The 25980-nt window shown below is 54.3% G+C and overlaps 1 protein-coding gene across 1 annotated transcript; it reads left to right on the top strand.

Moving 5' to 3' along the window:
• The first annotated feature begins 458 nt into the window (after positions 1-458).
• On the top strand, positions 459-25780 carry LOC133345424 (queuine tRNA-ribosyltransferase catalytic subunit 1-like). The gene is made up of 5 exons (XM_061556152.1): positions 459-708; positions 4955-5023; positions 24766-24904; positions 25172-25250; positions 25476-25780. The coding sequence occupies exons 1-5, from the start codon at positions 496-498 to the stop codon at positions 25615-25617; spliced, it is 642 nt and encodes a 213-aa protein (XP_061412136.1). The 5' UTR covers positions 459-495; the 3' UTR covers positions 25618-25780.
• The last annotated feature ends 200 nt before the right edge of the window (positions 25781-25980 follow it).

A 25980-nucleotide genomic window follows, 5' to 3' on the forward strand; every position in this document is an offset into this window, starting at 1 on the left:
CTACTCGCGAGGCCACGCCCTACTCGAGAGGCCACGCCCTACTCGCGGGGCCACGCCCTACTCGCGGGGCCACGCCCTACTCGCGGGGCCACGCCCTACTCGCGGGGCCACGCCCTACTCGCGAGGCCACGCCCTACTCGCGGGGCCACGCCCTACTCGCGGGGCCACGCCCTACTCGCGGGGCCACGCCCTACTCGCGGGGCCACGCCCTACTCGCGAGGCCACGCCCTACTCGCGAGGCCACGCCCTACTCGCGAGGCCACGCCCTACTCGCGGGGCCACGCCCTACTCGCGGGGCCACGCCCTACTCGCGAGGCCACGCCCTACTCGCGAGGCCACGCCCTACTCGCGAGGCCACGCCCTACTCGAGAGGCCACGCCCTACTCGCGGGGCCACGCCCTACTCGCGAGGCCACGCCCTACTCGCGAGGCCACGCCCTGCTCGCGTGACGTCGGCACGCACACTGTACTGGCACAGGGTCTCACTGTACTCGCGATGCCAATGCCGCTGTCTCTGCGCGTCGTGGCCGAGTGCCGCTGGAGCGGCGCCCGCGCCGCCACGCTCGTGGCCCCCCACGGCCCCGTGGCGCTGCCCGTGTTCATGCCGGTGGGCACGCAGGGCACCCTCAAGGGGCTCACCGCGCGACAGCTGCGTCGTCTCGGCTGCGGCATCTGCCTGGGCAACACCTACCACCTGGCCATGCGGCCCGTGAGTCCGACCGCCTCCTGCACAAAGCGCCCCCCGTGGAGCCCACGCAGCCTCTCGCTTGCTGTGAGCGAGAGGCTGCTGCAGCTGCAGCGCCTACGAGGCCTGGAACGGCGCACGAGTCGCTGGGTGTATCCCGTACTCACTGCACCGAGCTACTCCTGTCAGGGCCGTGTCGCCCGAGGGGAAGTCGAGGACTGGCTGAGCTATTCGGCAGCGATGTTGGCCGTCAGTGGGGATGGTTCAGGTCGCCGGATTCGTCGTGCAGTGCACCGACCACTTCGGCACCGCTCCCCCTCCCCCCCACAGAGATCGTGCACGCCCCACATGTACCACCACCACCTGTACCACCTGTACCACCACCACATGTACCACCACCACCACATGTACCACCACCACCACATGTACCACCACCACCACATGTACCACCACCACCACATGTACCACCACCACCACATGTACCACCACCACCACATGTACCACCACCACCACATGTACCACCACCACCACATGTACCACCACCACCACATGTACCACCACCACCACATGTACCACCACCACCACCTGTACCACCACCACCACCTGTACCACCACCACATGTACCACCCCAATGTACCACCACCACCTGTACCACATGTACCACCACCACCACACATACCACACCACCGTACCACATGTACCACCACCACCACATGTACCACCACCACATCCACCACCACCACCACATGTACCACCACCACCACATGTACCACCCCCACCACCACATGTACCACCACCACATGTACCACCACCACCACATGTACCACCACCACCACATGTCCCACCACCACCTGTAACCACCACCACCTGTACCACCACCACCACCTGTACCACCACCACCACCTGTACCACCACCACCACCTGTACCACCACCACCTGTACCACCACCTGTACCACCACCACCTGTACCACCTGTACCACCACCTGTACCACCTGTACCACCACCACCTGTACCACCTGTACCACCACCACCTTACCACCTGTACCACCACACCACCTGTACCACCACCAACCTGTACCACCACCACCTGTACCACCTGTACCACCTGTACCACCACCTGTACCACCACCACCACCTGTACCACCACCACTTGTACCACCACCACCTGTACCACCTGTACCACCACCACCTGTACCACCACCACCACCTGTACCACCACCACCTGTACCACCACCACCTGTACCACCACCACCTGTACCACCACCTGTACCACCACCTGTACCACCACCACCTATACCACCTGTACCACCACCACCTGTACCACCTGTACCACCACCACCTGTACCACCACTACCACCACCACCTGTACCACCACTACCACCACCACCTGTACCACCACTACCACCACCACCTGTACCACCACCTGTACCACCACCACCACCTGTACCACCACCACCTGTACCACCACCACCTGTACCACCACCACCTGTACCACCTGTACCCCACCTGTACCACCACCACCACCTGTACACCACCACCTGTACACCACACCTGTACCACCACCACCTGTACCACCACCACCACCACCTGTACCACCACCACCTGTACCACCGTACCACCACCACCTGTACCACCACCACCTGTACCACCACCACCACCTGTACCACCACCACCACCTGTACCACCACCTCCACCACCTGTACCACCACCTCCACCACCTGTACCACCACCTCCACCACCTGTACCACCACCTCCACCACCTGTACCACCACCTCCACCACCTGTACCACCACCTCCACCACCTGTACCACCACCACCACCACCTGTACCACCACCAAAGACAAAGATCCCCCGTATAGCCTGAACAGACTGTAGGGGCAAGTGCTGTTAGCGAGCACCTATGAAGGCCGGAACGGTACACGAGGGGGTGGGTGGCCAGCACCACGCCCGACCGCCTTTGTCTCCCTAGTGGTGATGTTTTACACACCGCACCAGGTACTCATTTAAGGCTGAGTCGACCTAGGGGAGGCCCAGGACCGGTTCAGATAATCGTCACTGGTGTTAGCCGTGAGCGGGAATCGAACCCGGGTCGCCAGGTTCATAGCGCAGCGCGCTAACCGCTACACTACCGCTCCCCACAATACCACCACCTGTACCACCACCACCTGTACCACCACCACCACCTGTACCACCACCACCACCTGTACCACCACCTGTACCACCACCACCACCTGTACCACCACCACCTGTACCACCACCACCACCACCTGTACCACCACCACCACCTGTACCACCACCACCACCTGTACCACCACCACCACCTGTACCACCACCACCTGTACCACCACCACCACCTGTACCACCACCACCACCTGTACCACCACCACCTGTACCATCTGTACCACCACCACCTGTACCACCACCACCACCACCTGTACCACCACCACCTGTACCACCACCTGTACCACCACCTGTACCACCACCTGTACCACCACCACCTGTACCACCACCACCTGTACCATCTGTACCACCACCACCTGTACCACCTGTACCACCACCACCTGTACCACCACCGCCACTACCTGTACCACCACCACCTGTACCACCACCACCTGTACCACCACCACCACCTGTACCACCACCTGTACCACCACCACCTGTACCACCACCACCACCTGTACCACCACCACCTGTACCACCACCTGTACCACCACCTGTACCACCACCTGTACCACCACCACCTGTACCACCACCACCTGTACCACCACCTGTACCACCACCTGTACCACCACCACCACCACCTGTACCGCCACCACCACCTGTGCCACCACCTGTACCACCACCACCACCTGTACCACCACCACCTGTACCACCACCACCACCTGTACCACCACCACCACCTGTACCACCACCACCACCTGTACCACCACCACCTGTACCATCTGTACCACCACCACCTGTACCACCACCACCTGTACCACCACCACCTGTACCACCACCTGTACCACCACCTGTACCACCACCTGTACCACCACCACCTGTACCACCTGTACCACCACCACCTGTACCATCTGTACCACCACCACCTGTACCACCTGTACCACCACCACCTGTACCACCACCGCCACTACCTGTACCACCACCACCTGTACCACCACCACCTGTACCACCACCACCACCTGTACCACCACCACCACCTGTACCACCACCACCTGTACCACCACCACCACCTGTACCACCACCACCTGTACCACCACCTGTACCACCACCTGTACCACCACCACCTGTACCACCACCACCTGTACCACCACCACCACCTGTACCACCACCACCACCACCTGTACTACCACCCTGTACCACCACCACCCGTGTACCGCTCCACCTGTACCACCACCACCCTGTACCACTACCACCACCCTGTACCACCACCACCACCCTGTACCACCACCACCTGTACCACCACCACCTGTACCACCAGCACGTAAACAACAGAGGGGCGCCGCGGTAGCGAGGTGTTAACTACCTCGCCTGCTACGCAGGAGGTCGTGAGTTTGATCACGACCCTGATGCCTGTGTATAATTGTAGTTTGCGTGTCTCTCCCTGTGGTCGCATGCATTTTTCATTGGGTCCTCCGGTTTTTCCCACCACATGTAGAACCAACGTCACACGTTTTGAGTATTTGGCTGCTTTAAATTTCCACGAGATTATCCACTTTGTTGAGCTCTCATTTCTGGCCAGGTCGCTTCTGAAAATAGCTATATCGCTCAGTGAGTCTTACCTGGTAAAATAAAATAAAATGTTTATAGTTTAGTTGATTCACAACCTATACCACATACAGTACAGTACACCATCTTCAATTCCAACGTGTACACGCGCACTGTGCTTAATTGCCTACACGAGGCACGCACCACAGGCAAAGATCCCCCGTGTAGACTCAACAGCGTTCGGGCAAGTGCTGCTAGCGAGCACCTATGGAGGGTGGAACGGCGCACGAGGGGATTGGTGGCCAGCACCACGCCCGGCCGCCTTTGTCTCCCCAATGCCCACGTTTACACACCGCACCAAGTACTAATTAATGCCGAGTCGATCTACACCGCGCATGCACTAACACCACCACACACGTCTATAATTTGCCTTCACACAAAAATGTTGAGTTGCAGTCTGGGGCAGCACGAACCCCCACAGGGTAAATCTCCCTCAACTGGGGGTCCCCTCGCGTTGGTGGATTGACGTGGCTCTCGGGTCGTGATGATGCTTCACTTCCACAGGGGCCGGAGCTGATCGAGAAGGCCAAGGGCTTGCACGGCTTCATGGACTGGGAGCGCTGCCTGCTCACCGTAAGCCCCGCACACCCACGCGGCGCGGCAGCGGCCTCATTGGATTCCCAATGATTGCTACTCGTACACACGGAGTGTTTCACTGTCATGTAAGTTGCACGTTCTGTTACCCATGGGTTCGCAGCGATAGAAGTGCTGCTGGCTTGTACTTTCTAGATAATGAAGTGGCTCAGAGTGTGCACGAGTGAGTCTGACTCAGTGTGTACGAGTGTGAGTCTGACTCAGTGTGTACGAGTGTGAGTCTGACTCAGTGTGTACGAGTGAGTCTGACTCAGTGTGCACGAGTGAGTCTGACTCAGTGTGCACGAGTGAGTCTGACTCAGTGTGCACGAGTGAGTCTGACTCAGTGTGCACGAGTGAGTCTGACTCAGTGTGCACGATTGAGTCTGACTCAGTGTGCACGAGTGTGAGTCTAACTCAGTGTGCACGAGTGAGTCTGACTCAGTGTGCACGATTGAGTCTGACTCAGTGTGTACGAGTGTGAGTCTGACTCAGTGTGCACGAGTGTGAGTCTGTCTCTCAGTGTGCACGAGTGTGAGTCTGACTCTCAGTGTGCACGAGTGTGAATCTGACTCAGTGTGTACGAGTGTGAGTCTGACTCAGTGTGCACGAGTGTGAGTCTGTCTCTCAGTGTGCACGAGTGTGAGTCTAACTCAGTGTGCACGAGTGTGAGTCTGACTCTCAGTGTGTACGAGTGTGAGTCTAACTCAGTGTGCACGAGTGTGAGTCTGACTCTCAGTGTGCACGAGTGTGAGTCTGACTCTCAGTGTGCACGAGTGTGAGTCTGACTCAGTGTGCACGAGTGTGAGTCTGACTCAGTGTGCACGAGTGTGAGTCTGACTCAGTGTGCACGAGTGTGAGTCTGACTCAGTGTGCACGAGTGTGAGTCTGACTCTCAGTGTGCACGAGTGTGAGTCTGACTCTCAGTGTGCACGAGTGTGAGTCTGACTCAGTGTGCACGAGTGTGAGTCTGACTCAGTGTGCACGAGTGTGAGTCTGACTCAGTGTGCACGAGTGTGAGTCTGACTCTCAGTGTGCACGAGTGTGAGTCTGACTCTCAGTGTGCACGAGTGTGAGTCTGACTCTCAGTGTGTACGAGTGTGAGTCTGACTCAGTGTGCACGAGTGTGAGTCTGACTCAGTGTGCACGAGTGTGAGTCTGACTCTCAGTGTGCACGAGTGTGAGTCTGACTCTCAGTGTGCACGAGTGTGAGTCTGACTCTCAGTGTGCACGAGTGTGAGTCTGACTCTCAGTGTGCACGAGTGTGAGTCTGACTCTCAGTGTGCACGAGTGTGAGTCTGACTCAGTGTGCACGAGTGTGAGTCTGACTCAGTGTGCACGAGTGTGAGTCTGACTCAGTGTGCACGAGTGTGAGTCTAACTCTCAGTGTGCACGAGTGTGAGTCTGACTCAGTGTGCACGAGTGTGAGTCTGACTCTCAGTGTGTACGAGTGTGAGTCTGACTCTCAGTGTGCACGAGTGTGAGTCTAACTCAGTGTGCACTAGTGTGAGTCTGACTCAGTGTGCACGAGTGTGAGTCTGACTCTCAGTGTGCACGAGTGTGAGTCTGACTCTCAGTGTGCACGAGTGTGAGTCTGACTCTCAGTGTGCACGAGTGAGTCTGACTCAGTGTGCACGAGTGAGTCTGACTCAGTGTGTACGAGTGTGAGTCTAACTCAGTGTGCACGAGTGTGAGTCTGACTCTCAGTGTGCACGAGTGTGAGTCTAACTCAGTGTGCACGAGTGTGAGTCTGACTCTCAGTGTGCACGAGTGTGAGTCTGACTCTCAGTGTGTACGAGTGTGAGTCTGACTCAGTGTGCACGAGTGTGAGTCTGACTCAGTGTGCACGAGTGTGAGTCTGACTCAGTGTGCACGAGTGTGAGTCTGACTCTCAGTGTGCACGAGTGTGAGTCTGACTCAGTGTGTACGAGTGTGAGTCTGACTCAGTGTGTACGAGTGTGAGTCTGACTCTCAGTGTGCACGAGTGTGAGTCTGACTCTCAGTGTGCACGAGTGAGTCTGACTTAGTGTGCACGAGTGAGTCTGACTCAGTGTGCACGAGTGAGTCTGACTCAGTGTGCACGAGTGAGTCTGACTCAGTGTGCACGAGTGAGTCTGACTCAGTGTGTACGAGTGTGAGTCTAACTCAGTGTGCACGAGTGTGAGTCTGACTCAGTGTGCACGAGTGTGAGTCTGACTCTCAGTGTGCACGAGTGTGAGTCTGACTCTCAGTGTGTACGAGTGTGAGTTTGACTCAGTGTGCACGAGTGTGAGTCTGACTCAGTGTGCACGAGTGTGAGTCTGACTCTCAGTGTGCACGAGTGTGAGTCTGACTCTCAGTGTGCACGAGTGTGAGTCTGACTCAGTGTGCACGAGTGTGAGCCTGACTCTCAGTGTGCACGAGTGTGAGTCTGACTCTCAGTGTGCACGAGTGTGAGTCTGACTCAGTGTGCACGAGTGTGAGTCTGACTCTCAGTGTGTACGAGTGTGAGTCTGACTCAGTGTGCACGAGTGTGAGTCTGACTCTCAGTGTGCACGAGTGTGAGTCTGACTCTCAGTGTGCACGAGTGTGAGTCTAACTCAGTGTGCACTAGTGTGAGTCTGACTCAGTGTGCACGAGTGTGAGTCTGACTCTCAGTGTGCACGAGTGTGAGTCTGACTCTCAGTGTGCACGAGTGTGAGTCTGACTCTCAGTGTGCACGAGTGAGTCTGACTCAGTGTGCACGAGTGAGTCTGACTCAGTGTGTACGAGTGTGAGTCTAACTCAGTGTGCACGAGTGTGAGTCTGACTCTCAGTGTGCACGAGTGTGAGTCTAACTCAGTGTGCACGAGTGTGAGTCTGACTCTCAGTGTGCACGAGTGTGAGTCTGACTCTCAGTGTGTGCGAGTGTGAGTCTGTCTCAGTGTGCACGAGTGTGAGTCTGACTCAGTGTGCACGAGTGTGAGTCTGACTCAGTGTGCACGAGTGTGAGTCTGACTCTCAGTGTGCACGAGTGTGAGTCTGGACTCAGTGTGTACGAGTGTGAGTCTGACTCAGTGTGTACGAGTGTGAGTCTGACTCTCAGTGTGCACGAGTGTGAGTCTGACTCTCAGTGTGCACGAGTGAGTCTGACTTAGTGTGCACGAGTGAGTCTGACTCAGTGTGCACGAGTGAGTCTGACTCAGTGTGCACGAGTGAGTCTGACTCAGTGTGCACGAGTGAGTCCTGACTCAGTGTGTACGAGTGTGAGTCTAAACTCAGTGTGCACGAGTGTGAGTCTGACTCAGTGTGCACGAGTGTGAGTCTGACTCTCAGTGTGCACGAGTGTGAGTCTGACTCTCAGTGTGTACGAGTTGTGAGTTTGACTCAGTGTGCACGAGTGTGAGTCTGACTCAGTGTGCACGAGTGTGAGTCTGACTCTCAGTGTGCACGAGTGTGAGTCTGACTCTCATTGTGCACGAGTGTGAGTCTGACTCAGTGTGCACGAGTGTGAGCCTGACTCTCAGTGTGCACGAGTGTGAGTCTGACTCTCAGTGTGCACGAGTGTGAGTCTGACTCAGTGTGCACGAGTGTGAGTCTGACTCTCAGTGTGTACGAGTGTGAGTCTGACTCAGTGTGCACGAGTGTGAGTCTGACTCTCAGTGTGCACGAGTGTGAGTCTGACTCAGTGTGCACGAGTGTGAGTCTGACTCTCAGTGTGCACGAGTGTGAGTCTGACTCTCAGTGTGCACGAGTGTGAGTCTGACTCTCAGTGTGCACGAGTGTGAGTCTGACTCAGTGTGCACGAGTGTGAGTCTGACTCTCAGTGTGCACGAGTGTGAGTCTGACTCAGTGTGCACGAGTGTGAGTCTGACTCTCAGTGTGCACGAGTGTGAGTCTGACTCAGTGTGCACGAGTGTGAGTCTGACTCTCAGTGTGCACGAGTGTGAGTCTGACTCAGTGTGTACGAGTGTGAGTCTGACTCAGTGTGTACGAGTGCTGAGTCTGACTCAGTGTGCACGAGTGTGAGTCTGACTCTCAGTGTGCACGAGTGTGAGTCTGACTCAGTGTGCACGAGTGTGAGTCTGACTCTCAGTGTGCACCGAGTGTGAGTCTGCTCTCAGTGTGTACGAGTGTGAGTCTGAATCAGTGTGCACGAGTGTGAGTCTGACTCTCAGTGTGCACGAGTGAGTCTGACCTCAGTGTGCACGAGTGAGTCTGACTCAGTGTGTACGAGTGTGAGTCTGACTCTCAGTGTGCACGAGTGTGAGTCTGACTCAGTGTGCCACGAGTGTGAGTCTGTCTCTCAGTGTGACACGAGTGTGAGTCTGACTCTCAGTGTGCACTGACGGGTGTGAGTCTGACTCTCAGTGTTGTACGAGTGTGAGTCTGACTCAGTGTGCACGAGTGTGAGTCTGACTTTCAGTGTGCACGAGTGTGAGTCTGACTCTCAGTGTGCACGAGTGTGAGTCTGACTCTCAGTGTGCACGAGTGTGAGTCTGACTCAGTGTGCACGAGTGTGAGTCTGACTCTCAGTGTGCACGAGTGTGAGTCTGACTCAGTGTGTACGAGTGTGAGTCTGACTCAGTGTGCACGAGTGTGAGTCTGACTCTCAGTGTGCACGAGTGTGAGTCTGACCTCAGTGTGCACGAGTGTGAGTCTGACTCTCAGTGTGCGCGAGTGTGAGTCTGACTCTCAGTGTGTACGAGTGTGAGTCTGACTCAGTGTGCACGAGTGTGAGTCTGACTCTCAGTGTGCACGAGTGAGTCTGACTCTCAGGTGCACGAGTGAGTCTGACTCAGGTGCACGAGTGTGAGTCTGACTCTCAGTGTGCACGAGTGTGAGTCTGACTCTCAGTGTGCTACGAGTGTGAGTTTGACTCAGTGTGCACGAGTGTGAGTCTGACTCAGTGTGCACGAGTGTGAGTCTGACTATCAGTGTGCACGAGTTGTGAGTCCTGACTCTCAGTGTGCACGAGTGTGAGTCTGACTCAGTGTGCACGAGTGGGTGAGCCGGACTCTCAGTGTGCACGAGTGTGAGTCTGACTCTCAGTGTGCACGAGTGTGAGTCTGACTCAGTGTGCAGAGTGTGAGTCTGACTCTCAGTGTGTACGAGTGTGAGTCTGACTCAGTGTGCACGAGTGTGAGTCTGACTCTCAGTGTGCACGAGTGTGAGTCTGACTCAGTGTGCACGAGTGTGAGTCTGACTCTCAGTGTGCACGAGTGTGAGTCTGACTCAGTGTGCACGAGTGTGAGTCTGACTCTCAGTGTGCACGAGTGTGAGTCTGACTCAGTGTGCACGAGTGTGAGTCTGACTCTCAGTGTGCACGAGTGTGAGTCTGACTCAGTGTGCACGAGTGTGAGTCTGACTCTCAGTGTGCACGAGTGTGAGTCTGACTCAGTGTGCACGGAGTGTGAGTCTGACTCTCAGTGTGCACGAGTGTGAGTCTGACTCAGTGTGTACGAGTGTGAGTCTGACTCAGTGTGCACGAGTGTGAGTCTGACTCTCAGTGTGCACGAGTGTGAGTCTGACTCAGTGTGCACGAGTGTGAGTCTGACTCTCAGTGTGCACGAGTGTGAGTCCTGACTCTCAGGGTGTACGAGTGTGAGTCTGAATCAGTGTGCACGAGTGTGAGTCTGACTCTCAGTGTGCACGAGTGAGTCTGACTCTCAGTGTGCACGAGTGAGTCTGACTCAGTGTGTACGAGTGTGAGTCTGACTCTCATTGTGTCACGAGTGTGAGTCTGACTCAGTGTGCACGAGTGTGAGTCTGTCTCTCAGTGTGCACGAGTGTGAGTCTGACTCTCAGTGTGCACGAGTGTGAGTCTGACTACTCAGTGTGCCACGAGTGTGAGTCTGATCATTTTGTGCCTCATTTTTGGTGCCTGTGCACGAGTGTGAGTCTGACCTCAGTGTGCACGAGTGTGAGTCTGACTTCAGTGTGCACGAGTGTGAGTCTGACTCTCAGTGTGCACGAGTGTGAGTCTGACTCTCAGTGTGCCGATGTGAGTTGACTCAGTGTGCCCGAGTGTGAGTCTGACTCTCAGTGTGCACGAGTGTGAGTCTGACTCAGTGTGTACGAGTGTGAGTCTGACTCAGTGTGCACGAGTAGTGAGTCTGACTCTCAGTGTGCACGAGTGTGAGTCTGACTCAGTGTGCACGAGTGTGAGTCTGACTCTCAGTGTGCACGAGTGTGAGTCTGACTCTCAGTGTGTACGAGTGTGAGTCTGACTCAGTGTGCACGAGTGTGAGTCTGTACCTCTCAGTGTGCACGAGTGAGTCTGACTCTCAGTGTGCACGAGTGAGTCTGGACTCAGTGTGTACGAGGTGTGAGTCTGACTCTCAGTGTGTACGAGTGTGAGTCTGGACTCATGTGTGCAACGAGTGTGAGTCTGACTCTCAGTGTGCACGAGTGTGAGTCTGACTCTCAGTGTGCACGAGTGGAGTCTGACTCAGTGTGCACGAGTGTGAGTCTGACTCAGTGTGCACGAGTGTTGAGTCTGACTCTCAGTGTGCACGAGTGTGAGTCTGACTCAGTGTGCACGAGTGTGAGTCTGACTCTCAGTGGTGCACAGAGTGTGAGTCTGACTCTCAGTGTGTACGAGTGTGAGTCTGACTCAGTGTGCACGAGTGTGAGTCTGACTCTCAGTGTGCACGAGTGTGAGTCTGACTCTCAGTGTGCACGAGTGTGAGTCTGACTCAGTGTGCACGAGTGTGAGTCTGACTCAGTGTGCACGAGTGTGAGTCTGACTCAGTGTGCACGAGTGTGAGTCTGACTCTCAGTGTGTACGAGTGTGAGTCTGACTCAGTGTGCACGAGTGTGAGTCTGACTCTCAGTGTGTACGAGTGTGAGTCTGACTCAGTGTGCACGAGTGTGAGTCTGTCTCTCAGTGTGCACGAGTGTGAGTCTGACTCTCAGTGTGCACGAGTGTGAATCTGACTCAGTGTGTACGAGTGTGAGTCTGACTCAGTGTTCACGAGTGTGAGCACGAGTGTGAGTCTAACGCAGTGTGCACGAGGTGAGTCTGACTCTCAGTGTGCTACGAGTGTGAGTCGTAACTCCAGTGTGCACGAGTGTGAGTCTGAACTTCAGTGTGCACGAGGTGTGAGTCTGACTCTCAGTGTGCACGATAGTGTGAGTCTGACTCATGTGTGCACGAGTGTGAGTCTGACTCATGTGTGCACGAGTGTGAGTCTGACTCAGTGTGCACGAGTGTGAGTCTGACCAGTGTGCACGAGTGTGAGTCTCGACTCAGTGTGCACGAGTGTGAGTCTGACTCTCAGTGTGCACGAGTGTGAGTCTGACTCAGTGTGCAAGAGTGTGAGTCTGACTCAGTGTGCACGAGTGTGAGTCTGACTCAGTGTGCACGAGTGTGAGTCCTGACTCAGTGTGCACGAGTGTGAGTCTGACTCTCAGTGTGCACGAGTGTGAGTCTGACTCTCAGTGTGTACGAGTGTGAGTCTGACCTCAGTGTGCGACGAGTGTGAGTCTGACTCAGTGTGCACGAGTGTGAGTCTGACTCTCAGTGTGCACGAGTGTGAGTCTGACTCTCAGTTGTGCACGAGTGTGAGTCTGACTCTCAGTGTGCACGAGTGTGAGTCTGACTCTCAGTGTGCACGAGTGTGAGTCTGACTCTCAGTGTTCACGAGTGTGAGTCTGACTCAGTGTGCACGAGTGTGAGTCTGACTCAGTGTGCACGAGTGTGAGTCTGACTCAGTGTGCACGAGTGGAGTCTAACTCTCAGTGTGCACGAGTGTGAGTCTGACTCAGTGTGCCGAGTGTGAGTCTGACTCTCAGTGTGTACGAGTGTGAGTCTGACCTCTCAGTGTGCACGAGTGTGAGTCTAACTCAGTGTGCCACTAGTGTGAGTCTGACTCAGTGTGCACGAGTGTGAGTCTGACTCTCAGTGTGCACGAGTGTGAGTCTGACTCTCAGTGTGCACGAGTGTGAGTCTGACTCTCAGTGTGCACGAGTGAGTCTGACTCAGTGTGCACGAGTGAGTCGACTCAGTGTGTACGAGTGTGAGTCTAACTCAGTGTGCACGAGTGTGAGTCTGACTCTCAGTGTGCACGAGTGTGAGTCTAACTCAGTGTGCACGAGTGTGAGTCTGACTCTCAGTGTGCACGAGTGTGAGTCTGACTCTCAGTGTGTACGAGTTGTGGAGTCTGACTCAGTGTGCACGAGTGTGAGTCTGACTCAGTGTGCACGAGTGTGAGTCTGACTCAGTGTGCACGAGTGTGAGTCTGACTCTCAGTGTGCACGAGATGTGAGTCTGACTCAGTGTGTACGAGTGTGAGTCTGACTCAGTGTGTACGAGTGTGAGTCTGACTCTCAGTGTGCACGAGTGTGAGTCTGACTCTCAGTGTGCACGAGTGAGTCTGACTTAGTGTGCACGAGTGAGTCTGACTCAGTGTGCACGAGTGAGTCTGACTCAGTGTGCACAGAGTGAGTCTGACTCAGTGTGCACGAGTGAGTCTGACTCATGGTAACGAGTGTGAGTCTAACTCAGTGTGCACGGTGTGAGTCTGACTCAGTGTGCACGAGTGTGAGTCTGACTCTCAGTGTGCACGAGTGTGAGTCTGACTCTCAGTGTGTACGAGTGTGAGTTTGACTCAGTTTGCACGAGTGTGAGTCTGACTCAGTGTGCACGAGTGTGAGTCTGACTCTCAGTGTGCACGAGTGTGAGTCTGACTCTCAGTGTGCACGAGTGTGAGTCTGACTCAGTGTGCACGAGTGTGAGCCTGACTCTCAGTGTGCACGAGTGTGAGTCTGACTCTCAGTGTGCACGAGTGTGAGTCTGACTCAGTGTGCACGAGTGTGAGTCTGACTCTCAGTGTGCACGAGTGTGAGTCTGACTCAGTGTGCACGAGTGTGAGTCTAACTCAGTGTGCACGAGTGTGAGTCTGACTCTCAGTGTGCACGAGTGTGAGTCTAACTCAGTGTGCACTAGTGTGAGTCTGACTCAGTGTGCACGAGTGTGAGTCTGACTCTCAGTGTGCACGAGTGTGAGTCTGACTCTCAGTGTGCACGAGTGTGAGTCTGACTCTCAGTGTGCACGAGTGAGTCTGACTCAGTGTGCACGAGTGAGTCTGACTCAGTGTGTACGAGTGTGAGTCTGACTCAGTGTGCACGAGTGTGAGTCTGACTCTCAGTGTGCACGAGTGTGAGTCTAACTCAGTGTGCACGAGTGTGAGTCTGACTCTCAGTGTGCACGAGTGTGAGTCTGACTCTCAGTGTGTACGAGTGTGAGTCTGACTCAGTGTGCACGAGTGTGAGTCTGACTCAGTGTGCACGAGTGTGAGTCTGACTCAGTGTGCACGAGTGTGAGTCTGACTCTCAGTGTGCACGAGTGTGAGTCTGACTCAGTGTGTACGAGTGTGAGTCTGACTCAGTGTGTACGAGTGTGAGTCTGACTCTCAGTGTGCACGAGTGTGAGTCTGACTCTCAGTGTGCACGAGTGAGTCTGACTTAGTGTGCACGAGTGAGTCTGACTCAGTGTGCACGAGTGAGTCTGACTCAGTGTGCACGAGTGAGTCTGACTCAGTGTGCACGAGTGAGTCTGACTCAGTGTGTACGAGTGTGAGTCTAACTCAGTGTGCACGAGTGTGAGTCTGACTCAGTGTGCACGAGTGTGAGTCTGACTCTCAGTGTGCACGAGTGTGAGTCTGACTCTCAGTGTGTACGAGTGTGAGTTGACTCAGTGTGCACGAGTGTGAGTCTGACTCAGTGTGCACGAGTGTGAGTCTGACTCTCAGTGTGCACGAGTGTGAGTCTGACTCTCAGTGTGCACGAGTGTGAGTCTGACTCAGTGTGCACGAGTGTGAGCCTGACTCTCAGTGTGCACGAGTGTGAGTCTGACTCAGTGTGCACGAGTGTGAGTCTGACTCAGTGTGCACGAGTGTGAGTCTGACTCTCAGTGTGTACGAGTGTGAGTCTGACTCAGTGTGCACGAGTGTGAGTCTGACTCTCAGTGTGCACGAGTGTGAGTCTGACTCAGTGTGCACGAGTGTGAGTCTGACTCTCAGTGTGCACGAGTGTGAGTCTGACTTCAGTGTGCACGAGTGTGAGTCTGACTCTCAGTGTGCACGAGTGTGAGTCTGACTCAGTGTGCACGAGTGTGAGTCTGACTCTCAGTGTGCACGAGTGTGAGTCTGACTCAGTGTGCACGAGTGTGAGTCTGACTCTCAGTGTGCACGAGTGTGAGTCTGACTCAGTGTGCACGAGTGTGAGTCTGACTCTCAGTGTGCACGAGTGTGAGTCTGACTCAGTGTGTACGAGTGTGAGTCTGACTCAGTGTGTACGAGTGTGAGTCTGACTCAGTGTGCACGAGTGTGAGTCTGACTCTCAGTGTGCACGAGTGTGAGTCTGACTCAGTGTGCACGAGTGTGAGTCTGACTCTCAGTGTGCACGAGTGTGAGTCTGACTCTCAGTGTGTACGAGTGTGAGTCTGACTCAGTGTGCACGAGTGTGAGTCTGACTCTCAGTGTGCACGAGTGAGTCTGACTCTCAGTGTGCACGAGTGAGTCTGACTCAGTGTGCACGAGTGTGAGTCTGACTCTCAGTGTGCACGAGTGTGAGTCTGACTCAGTGTGCACGAGTGTGAGTCTGTCTCTCAGTGTGCACGAGTGTGAGTCTGACTCTCAGTGTGCACGAGTGTGAGTCTGACTCTCAGTGTGTACGAGTGTGAGTCTGACTCAGTGTGCACGAGTGTGAGTCTGACTCAGTGTGCACGAGTGTGAGTCTGACTCTCAGTGTGCACGAGTGTGAGTCTGACTCTCAGTGTGCACGAGTGTGAGTCTGACTCAGTGTGCACGAGTGTGAGTCTGACTCTCAGTGTGCACGAGTGTGAGTCTGACTCAGTGTGTACGAGTGTGAGTCTGACTCAGTGTGCACGAGTGTGAGTCTGACTCTCAGTGTGCACGAGTGTGAGTCTGACTCAGTGTGCACGAGTGTGAGTCTGACTCTCAGTGTGCGCGAGTGTGAGTCTGACTCTCAGTGTGTACGAGTGTGAGTCTGACTCAGTGTGCACGAGTGTGAGTCTGACTCTCAGTGTGCACGAGTGAGTCTGACTCTCAGTGTGCACGAGTGAGTCTGACTCAGTGTGCACGAGTGTGAGTCTGACTCTCAGTGTGCACGAGTGTGAGTCTGACTCTCAGTGTGTACGAGTGTGAGTTTGACTCAGTGTGCACGAGTGTGAGTCTGACTCAGTGTGCACGAGTGTGAGTCTGACTCTCAGTGTGCACGAGTGTGAGTCTGACTCTCAGTGTGCACGAGTGTGAGTCTGACTCAGTGTGCACGAGTGTGAGCCTGACTCTCAGTGTGCACGAGTAGTGAGTCTGACTCTCAGTGTGCACGAGTGTGAGTCTGACTCAGTGTGCACGAGTGTGAGTCTGACTCTCAGTGTGTACGAGTTGTGAGTCTGACTCAGTGTGCACGAGTGTGAGTCTGACTCTCAGTGTGCACGAGTGTGAGTCTGACTCAGTGTGCACGAGTGTGAGCGGACTCTCAGTGTGCACGAGTGTGAGTCTGACTCAGTGTGCACGAGTGTGAGTCTGACTCTCAGTGTGCACGAGTGTGAGTCTGACTCAGTGTGCCAGAGTGTGAGTCTGACTCTCAGTGTGCACGAGTGTGAGTCTGACTCAGTGTGCACGAGTGTGAGTCTGACTCTCAGTGTGCACGAGTGTGAGTCTGACTCAGTGTGCACGAGTGTGAGTCTGACTCTCAGTGTGCACGAGTGTGAGTCTGACTCTGAGTGTGTACGAGTGTGAGTCTGACTCAGTGTGCACGAGTGTGAGTCTGACTCTCAGTGTGCAAGAGTGTGAGTCCTGACTCAGTGTGCACGAGTGTGAGTCTGACTCTCAGTGTGCACGAGTGTGAGTCTGACTCTCAGTGTGTACGAGTGTGAGTCTGAATCAGTGTGCACGAGTGTGAGTCTGACTCTCAGTGTGCACGAGTGAGTCTGACTCTCAGTGTGCACGAGTGAGTCTGACTCAGTGTGTACGAGTGTGAGTCTGACTCTCAGTGTGCACGAGTGTGAGTCTGACTCAGTGTGCACGAGTGTGAGTCTGTCTCTCAGTGTGCACGAGTGTGAGTCTGACTCTCAGTGTGCACGAGTGTGAGTCTGACTCTCAGTGTGCACGAGTGTGAGTCTGACTCAGTGTGCACGAGTGTGAGTCTGACTCAGTGTGCACGAGTGTGAGTCTGACTCTCAGTGTGCACGAGTGTGAGTCTGACTCTCAGTGTGCACGAGTGTGAGTCTGACTCTCAGTGTGCACGAGTGTGAGTCTGACTCAGTGTGCACGAGTGTGAGTCTGACTCTCAGTGTGCACGAGTGTGAGTCTGACTCAGTGTGTACGAGTGTGAGTCTGACTCAGTGTGCACGAGTGTGAGTCTGACTCTCAGTGTGCACGAGTGTGAGTCCTGACTCAGTGTGCACGAGTGTGAGTCTGACTCTCAGTGTGCACGAGTGTGAGTCTGACTCTCAGTGTGTACGAGTGTGAGTCTGACTCAGTGTGCACGAGTGTGAGTCTGACTCTCAGTGTGCACGAGTGAGTCTGACTCTCAGTGTGCACGAGTGAGTCTGACTCAGTGTGTACGAGTGTGAGTCTGACTCTCAGTGTGTACGAGTGTGAGTCTGACCTCAGTGTGCACGAGTGTGAGTCTGACTCTCAGTGTGCACGAGTGTGAGTCTGACTCTCAGTGTGCACGAGTGTGAGTCTGACTCAGTGTGCACGAGTGTGAGTCTGACTCAGTGTGCACGAGTGTGGTCTGACTCTCAGTGTGCACGAGTGTGAGTCTGACTCAGTGTGCACGAGTGTGAGTCTGACTCTCAGTGTGCACGAGTGTGAGTCTGACTCTCAGTGTGCACGAGTGTGAGTCTGACTCAGTGTGCACGAGTGTGAGTCTGACTCTCAGTGTGCACGAGTGTGAGTCTGACTCTCAGTGTGCACGAGTGTGAGTCTGACTCAGTGTGCACGAGTGTGAGTCTGACTCAGTGTGCACGAGTGTGAGTCTGACTCAGTGTGCACGAGTGTGAGTCTGACTCAGTGTGCACGAGTGTGAGTCTGACTCTCAGTGTGCACGAGTGTGAGTCTGACTCTCAGTGTGCACGAGTGTGAGTCTGACTCAGTGTGCACGAGTGTGAGTCTGACTCAGTGTGCACGAGTGTGAGTCTGACTCAGTGTGCACGAGTGTGAGTCTGACTCTCAGTGTGCACGAGTGTGAGTCTGACTCTCAGTGTGCACGAGTGTGAGTCTGACTCAGTGTACGAGTGTGAGTCTGACTCTAGTGTGCACGAGTGTGAGTCTGACTCTCAGTGTGCACGAGTGTGAGTCTGACTCTCAGTGTGCACGAGTGTGAGTCTGACTCAGTGTGCACGAGTGAGTGTGAGTCTGACTCAGTGTGCACGAGTGTGAGTCTGACTCAGTGTGCACGAGTGTGAGTCTGACTCAGTGTGCACGAGTGTGAGTCTGACTCAGTGTGCACGAGTGTGAGTCTGACTCTCAGTGTGTACGAGTGTGAGTCTGACTCTCAGTGTGCACGAGTGTGAGTCTACTCAGTGTGCACTAGTGTGAGTCTGACTCAGTGTGCACGAGTGTGAGTCTGACTCTCAGTGTGCACGAGTGAGTCTGACTCTCAGTGTGCACGAGTGTGAGTCTGACTCAGTGTGCACGAGTGAGTCTGACTCAGTGTGCACGAGTGAGTCTGACTCAGTGTGTACGAGTGTGAGTCTGACTCAGTGTGCACGAGTGTGAGTCTGACTCTCAGTGTGCACGAGTGTGAGTCTGACTCAGTGTGCACGAGTGTGAGTCTGACTCTCAGTGTGCACGAGTGTGAGTCTGACTCTCAGTGTGTACGAGTGTGAGTCTGACTCAGTGATGCACGAGTGTGAGTCTGACTCAGTGTGCACGAGTGTGAGTCTGACTCAGTGTGCACGAGTGTTGAGTCTGACTCTCAGTGCTGCACGAGTGTGAGTCTGAATCAGTGTGTACGAGTGTGATCTGACTCAGTGTGTACGAGTGTGAGTCTGACTCTCAGTGTGCACGAGTGTGAGTCTGACTCTCAGTGTGCACGAGTGAGTCTGACTTAGTGTGCACGAGTGAGTCTGACTCAGTGTGCACGAGTGAGTCTGACTCAGTGTGACGAGTGAGTCTGACTCAGTGTGCACGAGTGAGTCTGACTCAGTGTGTACGAGTGTGAGTCTGACTCAGTGTGCACGAGTGTGAGTCTGACTCAGTGTGCACGAGTGTGAGTCTGACTCTCAGTGTGCACGAGTGTGAGTCTGACTCTCAGTGTGTACGAGTGTGAGTTGACTCAGTGTGCACGAGTGTGAGTCTGACTCAGTGTGCACGAGTGTGAGTCTGACTCTCAGTGTGCACGAGTGTGAGTCTGACTCTCAGTGTGCACGAGTGTGAGTCTGACTCAGTGTGCACGAGTGTGAGCCTGACTCTCAGTGTGCACGAGTGTGAGTCTGACTCTCAGTGTGCACGAGTGTGAGTCTGACTCAGTGTGCACGAGTGTGAGTCTGACTCTCAGTGTGTACGAGTGTGAGTCTGACTCAGTGTGCACGAGTGTGAGTCTGACTCTCAGTGTGCACGAGTGTGAGTCTGACTCAGTGTGCACGAGTGTGAGTCTGACTCTCAGTGTGCACGAGTGTGAGTCTGACTCAGTGTGCACGAGTGTGAGTCTGACTCTCAGTGTGCACGAGTGTGAGTCTGACTCAGTGTGCACGAGTGTGAGTCTGACTCTCAGTGTGCACGAGTGTGAGTCTGACTCAGTGTACGAGTGTGAGTCTGACTCAGTGTGCACGAGTGTGAGTCTGACTCTCAGTGTGCACGAGTGTGAGTCTGACTCAGTGTGCACGAGTGTGAGTCTGACTCTCAGTGTGCACGAGTGTGAGTCTGACTCTCAGTGTGTACGAGTGTGAGTCTGATCAGTGTGCACGAGTGTGAGTCTGACTCTCAGTGTGCACGAGTGAGTCTGACTCTCAGTGTGCACGAGTGAGTCTGACTCAGTGTACGAGTGTGAGTCTGACTCTCAGTGTGCACGAGTGTGAGTCTGACTCAGTGTGCACGAGTGTGAGTCTGTCTCTCAGTGTGCACGAGTGTGAGTCTGACTCTCAGTGTGCACGAGTGTGAGTCTGACTCTCAGTGTGTACGAGTGTGAGTCTGACTCAGTGTGCACGAGTGTGAGTCTGACTCTCAGTGTGCACGAGTGTGAGTCTGACTCTCAGTGTGCACGAGTGTGAGTCTGACTCTCAGTGTGCACGAGTGTGAGTCTGACTCAGTGTACGAGTGTGAGTCTGACTCAGTGTGCACGAGTGTGAGTCTGACTCTCAGTGTGCACGAGTGTGAGTCTGACTCAGTGTGCACGAGTGTGAGTCTGACTCTCAGTGTGCACGAGTGTGAGTCTGACTCTCAGTGTGTACGAGTGTGAGTCTGACTCAGTGTGCACGAGTGTGAGTCTGACTCTCAGTGTGCACGAGTGAGTCTGACTCTCAGTGTGCACGAGTGAGTCTGACTCAGTGTGTACGAGTGTGAGTCTGACTCTCAGTGTGTACGAGTGTGAGTCTGACTCAGTGTGCACGAGTGTGAGTCTGACTCAGTGTGCACGAGTGTGAGTCTGACTCTCAGTGTGCACGAGTGTGAGTCTGACTCTCAGTGTGCACGAGTGTGAGTCTGACTCTCAGTGTGCACGAGTGTGAGTCTGACTCTCAGTGTGTACGAGTGTGAGTCTGACTCAGTGTGCACGAGTGTGAGTCTGACTCTCAGTGTGCACGAGTGTGAGTCTGACTCTCAGTGTGCACGAGTGTGAGTCTGACTCAGTGTGCACGAGTGTGAGTCTGACTCTCAGTGTGCACGAGTGTGAGTCTGACTCAGTGTGCACGAGTGTGAGTCTGACTCAGTGTGCACGAGTGTGAGTCTGACTCAGTGTGCACGAGTGTGAGTCTGACTCTCAGTGTGCACGAGTGTGAGTCTGACTCAGTGTGCACGAGTGTGAGTCTGACTCTCAGTGTGCACGAGTGTGAGTCTGACTCAGTGTGCACGAGTGTGAGTCTGACTCTCAGTGTGCACGAGTGTGAGTCTGACTCAGTGTGTACGAGTGTGAGTCTGACTCAGTGTGCACGAGTGTGAGTCTGACTCTCAGTGTGCACGAGTGTGAGTCTGACTCAGTGTGCACGAGTGTGAGTCTGACTCAGTGTGCACGAGTGTGAGTCTGACTCAGTGTGCACGAGTGTGAGTCTAACTCTCAGTGTGCACGAGTGTGAGTCTGACTCAGTGTGCACGAGTGTGAGTCTGACTCTCAGTGTGTACGAGTGTGAGTCTGACTTTCAGTGTGCACGAGTGTGAGTCTAACTCAGTGTGCACTAGTGTGAGTCTGACTCAGTGTGCACGAGTGTGAGTCTGACTCTCAGTGTGCACGAGTGTGAGTCTGACTCTCAGTGTGCACGAGTGTGAGTCTGACTCTCAGTGTGCACGAGTGAGTCTGACTCAGTGTGCACGAGTGAGTCTGACTCAGTGTGTACGAGTGTGAGTCTAACTCAGTGTGCACGAGTGTGAGTCTGACTCTCAGTGTGCACGAGTGTGAGTCTAACTCAGTGTGCACGAGTGTGAGTCTGACTTCAGTGTGCACGAGTGTGAGTCTGACTCTCAGTGTGTACGAGTGTGAGTCTGACTCAGTGTGCACGAGTGTGAGTCTGACTCAGTGTGCACGAGTGTGAGTCTGACTCAGTGTGCACGAGTGTGAGTCTGACTCTCAGTGTGCACGAGTGTGAGTCTGACTCAGTGTGTACGAGTGTGAGTCTGACTCAGTGTGTACGAGTGTGAGTCTGACTCTCAGTGTGCACGAGTGTGAGTCTGACTCTCAGTGTGCACGAGTGAGTCTGACTTAGTGTGCACGAGTGAGTCTGACTCAGTGTGCACGAGTGAGTCTGACTCAGTGTGCACGAGTGAGTCTGACTCAGTGTGCACGAGTGAGTCTGACTCAGTGTGTACGAGTGTGAGTCTAACTCAGTGTGCACGAGTGTGAGTTTGACTCAGTGTGCACGAGTGTGAGTCTGACTCAGTGTGCACGAGTGTGAGTCTGACTCTCAGTGTGCACGAGTGTGAGTCTGACTCTCAGTGTGCACGAGTGTGAGTCTGACTCAGTGTGCACGAGTGTGAGCCTGACTCTCAGTGTGCACGAGTGTGAGTCTGACTCTCAGTGTGCACGAGTGTGAGTCTGACTCAGTGTGCACGAGTGTGAGTCTGACTCTCAGTGTGTACGAGTGTGAGTCTGACTCAGTGTGCACGAGTGTGAGTCTGACTCTCAGTGTGCACGAGTGTGAGTCTGACTCAGTGTGCACGAGTGTGAGTCTGACTCTCAGTGTGCACGAGTGTGAGTCTGACTCAGTGTGCACGAGTGTGAGTCTGACTCTCAGTGTGCACGAGTGTGAGTCTGACTCAGTGTGCACGAGTGTGAGTCTGACTCTCAGTGTGCACGAGTGTGAGTCTGACTCAGTGTGCACGAGTGTGAGTCTGACTCTCAGTGTGCACGAGTGTGAGTCTGACTCAGTGTGCACGAGTGTGAGTCTGACTCTCAGTGTGCACGAGTGTGAGTCTGACTCAGTGTGTACGAGTGTGAGTCTGACTCAGTGTGCACGAGTGGAGTCTGACTCTCAGTGTGCACGAGTGTGAGTCTGACTCAGTGTGCACGAGTGTGAGTCTGACTCTCAGTGTGCACGAGTGTGAGTCTGACTCTCAGTGTACGAGTGTGAGTCTGAATCAGTGTGCACGAGTGTGAGTCTGACTCTCAGTGTGCACGAGTGAGTCTGACTCTCAGTGTGCACGAGTGAGTCTGACTCAGTGTGTACGAGTGTGAGTCTGACTCTCAGTGTGCACGAGTGTGAGTCTGACTCAGTGTGCACGAGTGTGAGTCTGTCTCTCAGTGTGCACGAGTGTGAGTCTGACTCTCAGTGTGCACGAGTGTGAGTCTGACTCTCAGTGTGTACGAGTGTGAGTCTGACTCAGTGTGCACGAGTGTGAGTCTGACTCTCAGTGTGCACGAGTGTGAGTCTGACTCTCAGTGTGCACGAGTGTGAGTCTGACTCTCAGTGTGCACGAGTGTGAGTCTGACTCAGTGTGCACGAGTGTGAGTCTGACTCTCAGTGTGCACGAGTGTGAGTCTGACTCAGTGTGTACGAGTGTGAGTCTGACTCAGTGTGCACGAGTGTGAGTCTGACTCTCAGTGTGCACGAGTGTGAGTCTGACTCAGTGTGCACGAGTGTGAGTCTGACTCTCAGTGTGCACGAGTGTGAGTCTGACTCTCAGTGTGTACGAGTGTGAGTCTGACTCAGTGTGCACGAGTGTGAGTCTGACTCTCAGTGTGCACGAGTGAGTCTGACTCTCAGTGTGCACGAGTGAGTCTGACTCAGTGTGTACGAGTGTGAGTCTGACTCTCAGTGTGTACGAGTGTGAGTCTGACTCAGTGTGCACGAGTGTGAGTCTGACTCTCAGTGTGCACGAGTGTGAGTCTGACTCTCAGTGTGCACGAGTGTGAGTCTGACTCAGTGTGCACGAGTGTGAGTCTGACTCAGTGTGCACGAGTGTGAGTCTGACTCTCAGTGTGCACGAGTGTGAGTCTGACTCAGTGTGCACGAGTGTGAGTCTGACTCTCAGTGTGCACGAGTGTGAGTCTGACTCTCAGTGTGTACGAGTGTGAGTCTGACTCAGTGTGCACGAGTGTGAGTCTGACTCTCAGTGTGCACGAGTGAGTCTGACTCTCAGTGTGCACGAGTGAGTCTGACTCAGTGTGTACGAGTGTGAGTCTGACTCTCAGTGTGCACGAGTGTGAGTCTGACTCAGTGTGCACGAGTGTGAGTCTGTCTCTCAGTGTGCACGAGTGTGAGTCTGACTCTCAGTGTGCACGAGTGTGAGTCTGACTCTCAATGTGTACGAGTGTGAGTCTGACTCTCAGTGTGCACGAGTGTGACTCTGACTCTCAGTGTGCACGAGTGTGAGTCTGACTCTCAGTGTGCACGAGTGTGAGTCTGACTCTCAGTGTGCACGAGTGTGAGTATGACTCTCAGTGTGCACGAGTGTGAGTCTGACTCTCAGTGTGCACGAGTGTGAGTCTGACTCTCAGTGTGCACGAGTGTGAGTCTGACTCTCAGTGTGCACGAGTGTGAGTCTGACTCTCAGTGTGTACGAGTGTGAGTCTGACTCTCAGTGTGCACGAGTGTGAGTCTGACTCAGTGTGCACGAGTTTGAGCCCGACTCTGAACAATGTTTCACTCCTCGTGCATTTCGGCACCCATGCCATCTTTGTGTGAATATCAAACTCCTGGCACTGGCCACCATTTCACAGGCATCTGTTATCACTGTAGGGCATATGAATATGAAGTTGACCTGATGGTACATGTTATGACACGTGAACTTGTGTAAGGCAGCTGGTAAAAATGTATAAATTGTTGGGAGTGATCAGGGTGCACAAGTATCCTGCTGTTCTAAACTGGACAGAGTAGTAAATGTTAAAATACCACGCCCTGATAAGAGGCAGGGACTGAATTTAAGGTCAGTAGACGTTAGAAACCGCAATTTTGGTCATACTATCCTGAATATGGACTTTCCACTGATGCGTTTCTAACCAGGCCACGTTTATGAGTTTGTATTGTCGGCAAACTTCAGGGCCACCCTCCTCCGAGTAACGGTGTCATTCTGCAACTAAATTTGAATGAAGGGACCATAAACAAGAAACATTAACGCAGGCAACAGGAATAGCTGAAACTCACACCGCTTCCTGCGCAGGACAGCGGCGGCTTTCAGATGGTGTCTCTGGTGGAGCTGGCGGAGGTGACGGAGGAGGGGGTCCGCTTCTCATCTCCATATGATGGCCGCCACATCCTCCTGACGCCCGAGGCCTCCATTCACATTCAGAATTCCCTGGGTGAGAGGCCTCCATCCACATTCACAATGCCCTTGGGAGCTCCCTGCATTCACCTTCACAATGCCCTTGGAAAGCGACACTGCCTTGAAGGGAATGCTCATGCAGAGATGCACACGGCTGTGATGTAGTAAAGAAGTGCGTGCTGTGTATCTCCGGATGTGGCATAGTGACGAGGTGTGTGCTGTGTGTGTCAGGATGTGGCATAGTGACGAGGTGTGTGCTGTGTGTGTCGGGATGTGGCAGAGTATGAGGTGTGTGCTGTGTCAGGCTCTGACATTATGATGCAGCTGGATGATGTGGTGAGCAGCACGGTGACCGGGCCACGTGTGGAGGAAGCCATGTGGAGGTGAGGGGTGCTGTCACGTGGTGTGTTCACTCGTCAGTGACGCGGTGTGTTCACTCGTCAGTGTGTCACGTGGTGTGTTCACTCGTCAGTGTGTCACGTGGTGTGTTCACTCGTCAGTGTGTGACGTGGTGTGTTCACTCGTCAGTGACGCGATGTGTTCACTCGTCAGTGTGTGACGTGGTGTGTTCACCCGTCAGTGTGTGACGTGGTGTGTTCACTCGTCAGGTCCGTGCGCTGGTTGGATCGCTGCATTGCAGCAAACAAGAACCCAGACTCCCAGAACCTGTTTGCGATCATCCAGGGCGGACTTGACCCCGACCTACGGCTCAAGTGTCTGCAGGGTACGCGGCGCACGCCAGGCCACTGAGGGTCTGGAGCTCGCTTCGTGAAGTCCGCCCGCACGGTCACTGAGTACCAGTGGCACCCTGGCTACCCTCTAAACAAGAGATTGAATGCACTCGTGGTCGCCCTCCGGGATGAAGATGGAACCACATCATGATAGATAGACACTTATAATGAGTACAGACACACACAAATAAATGTCCCAGGAACAAAATAAATGTTCTCGTAAATAAGAAGAAGTTGCAGATGTCACATTGTGGTCAATGCCACCACCTAGAGTACAGCAAACACTCCTGGGCCAAACACTCGGAGCACATGGTGGCAGCAAACATTGACGCCTGTGCTGTATGAATGAGTCTTAATGAGCACGAGATCGGTCTCCAGTGAT

This window comes from Lethenteron reissneri, chromosome 22 (genome assembly GCF_015708825.2).
Source record: "Lethenteron reissneri isolate LAM-NWPU_2019-01 chromosome 22, ASM1570882v1, whole genome shotgun sequence".
Taxonomy (NCBI): Eukaryota; Metazoa; Chordata; class Hyperoartia; order Petromyzontiformes; family Petromyzontidae; genus Lethenteron; species Lethenteron reissneri.

Coding starts and splice junctions, on each gene's coding strand:
- LOC133345424 (XM_061556152.1), top strand. CDS start 496: ATGCCAATGCCGCTGTCTCTGCGCGTCGTGGCCGAGTGCCGCTGGAGC. Junction 5,024..24,765: donor GGGAGCGCTGCCTGCTCACC/GTAAGCCCCGCA, acceptor CTTCCTGCGCAG/GACAGCGGCGGCTTTCAGAT. Junction 25,251..25,475: donor GTGGAGGAAGCCATGTGGAG/GTGAGGGGTGCT, acceptor TTCACTCGTCAG/GTCCGTGCGCTGGTTGGATC.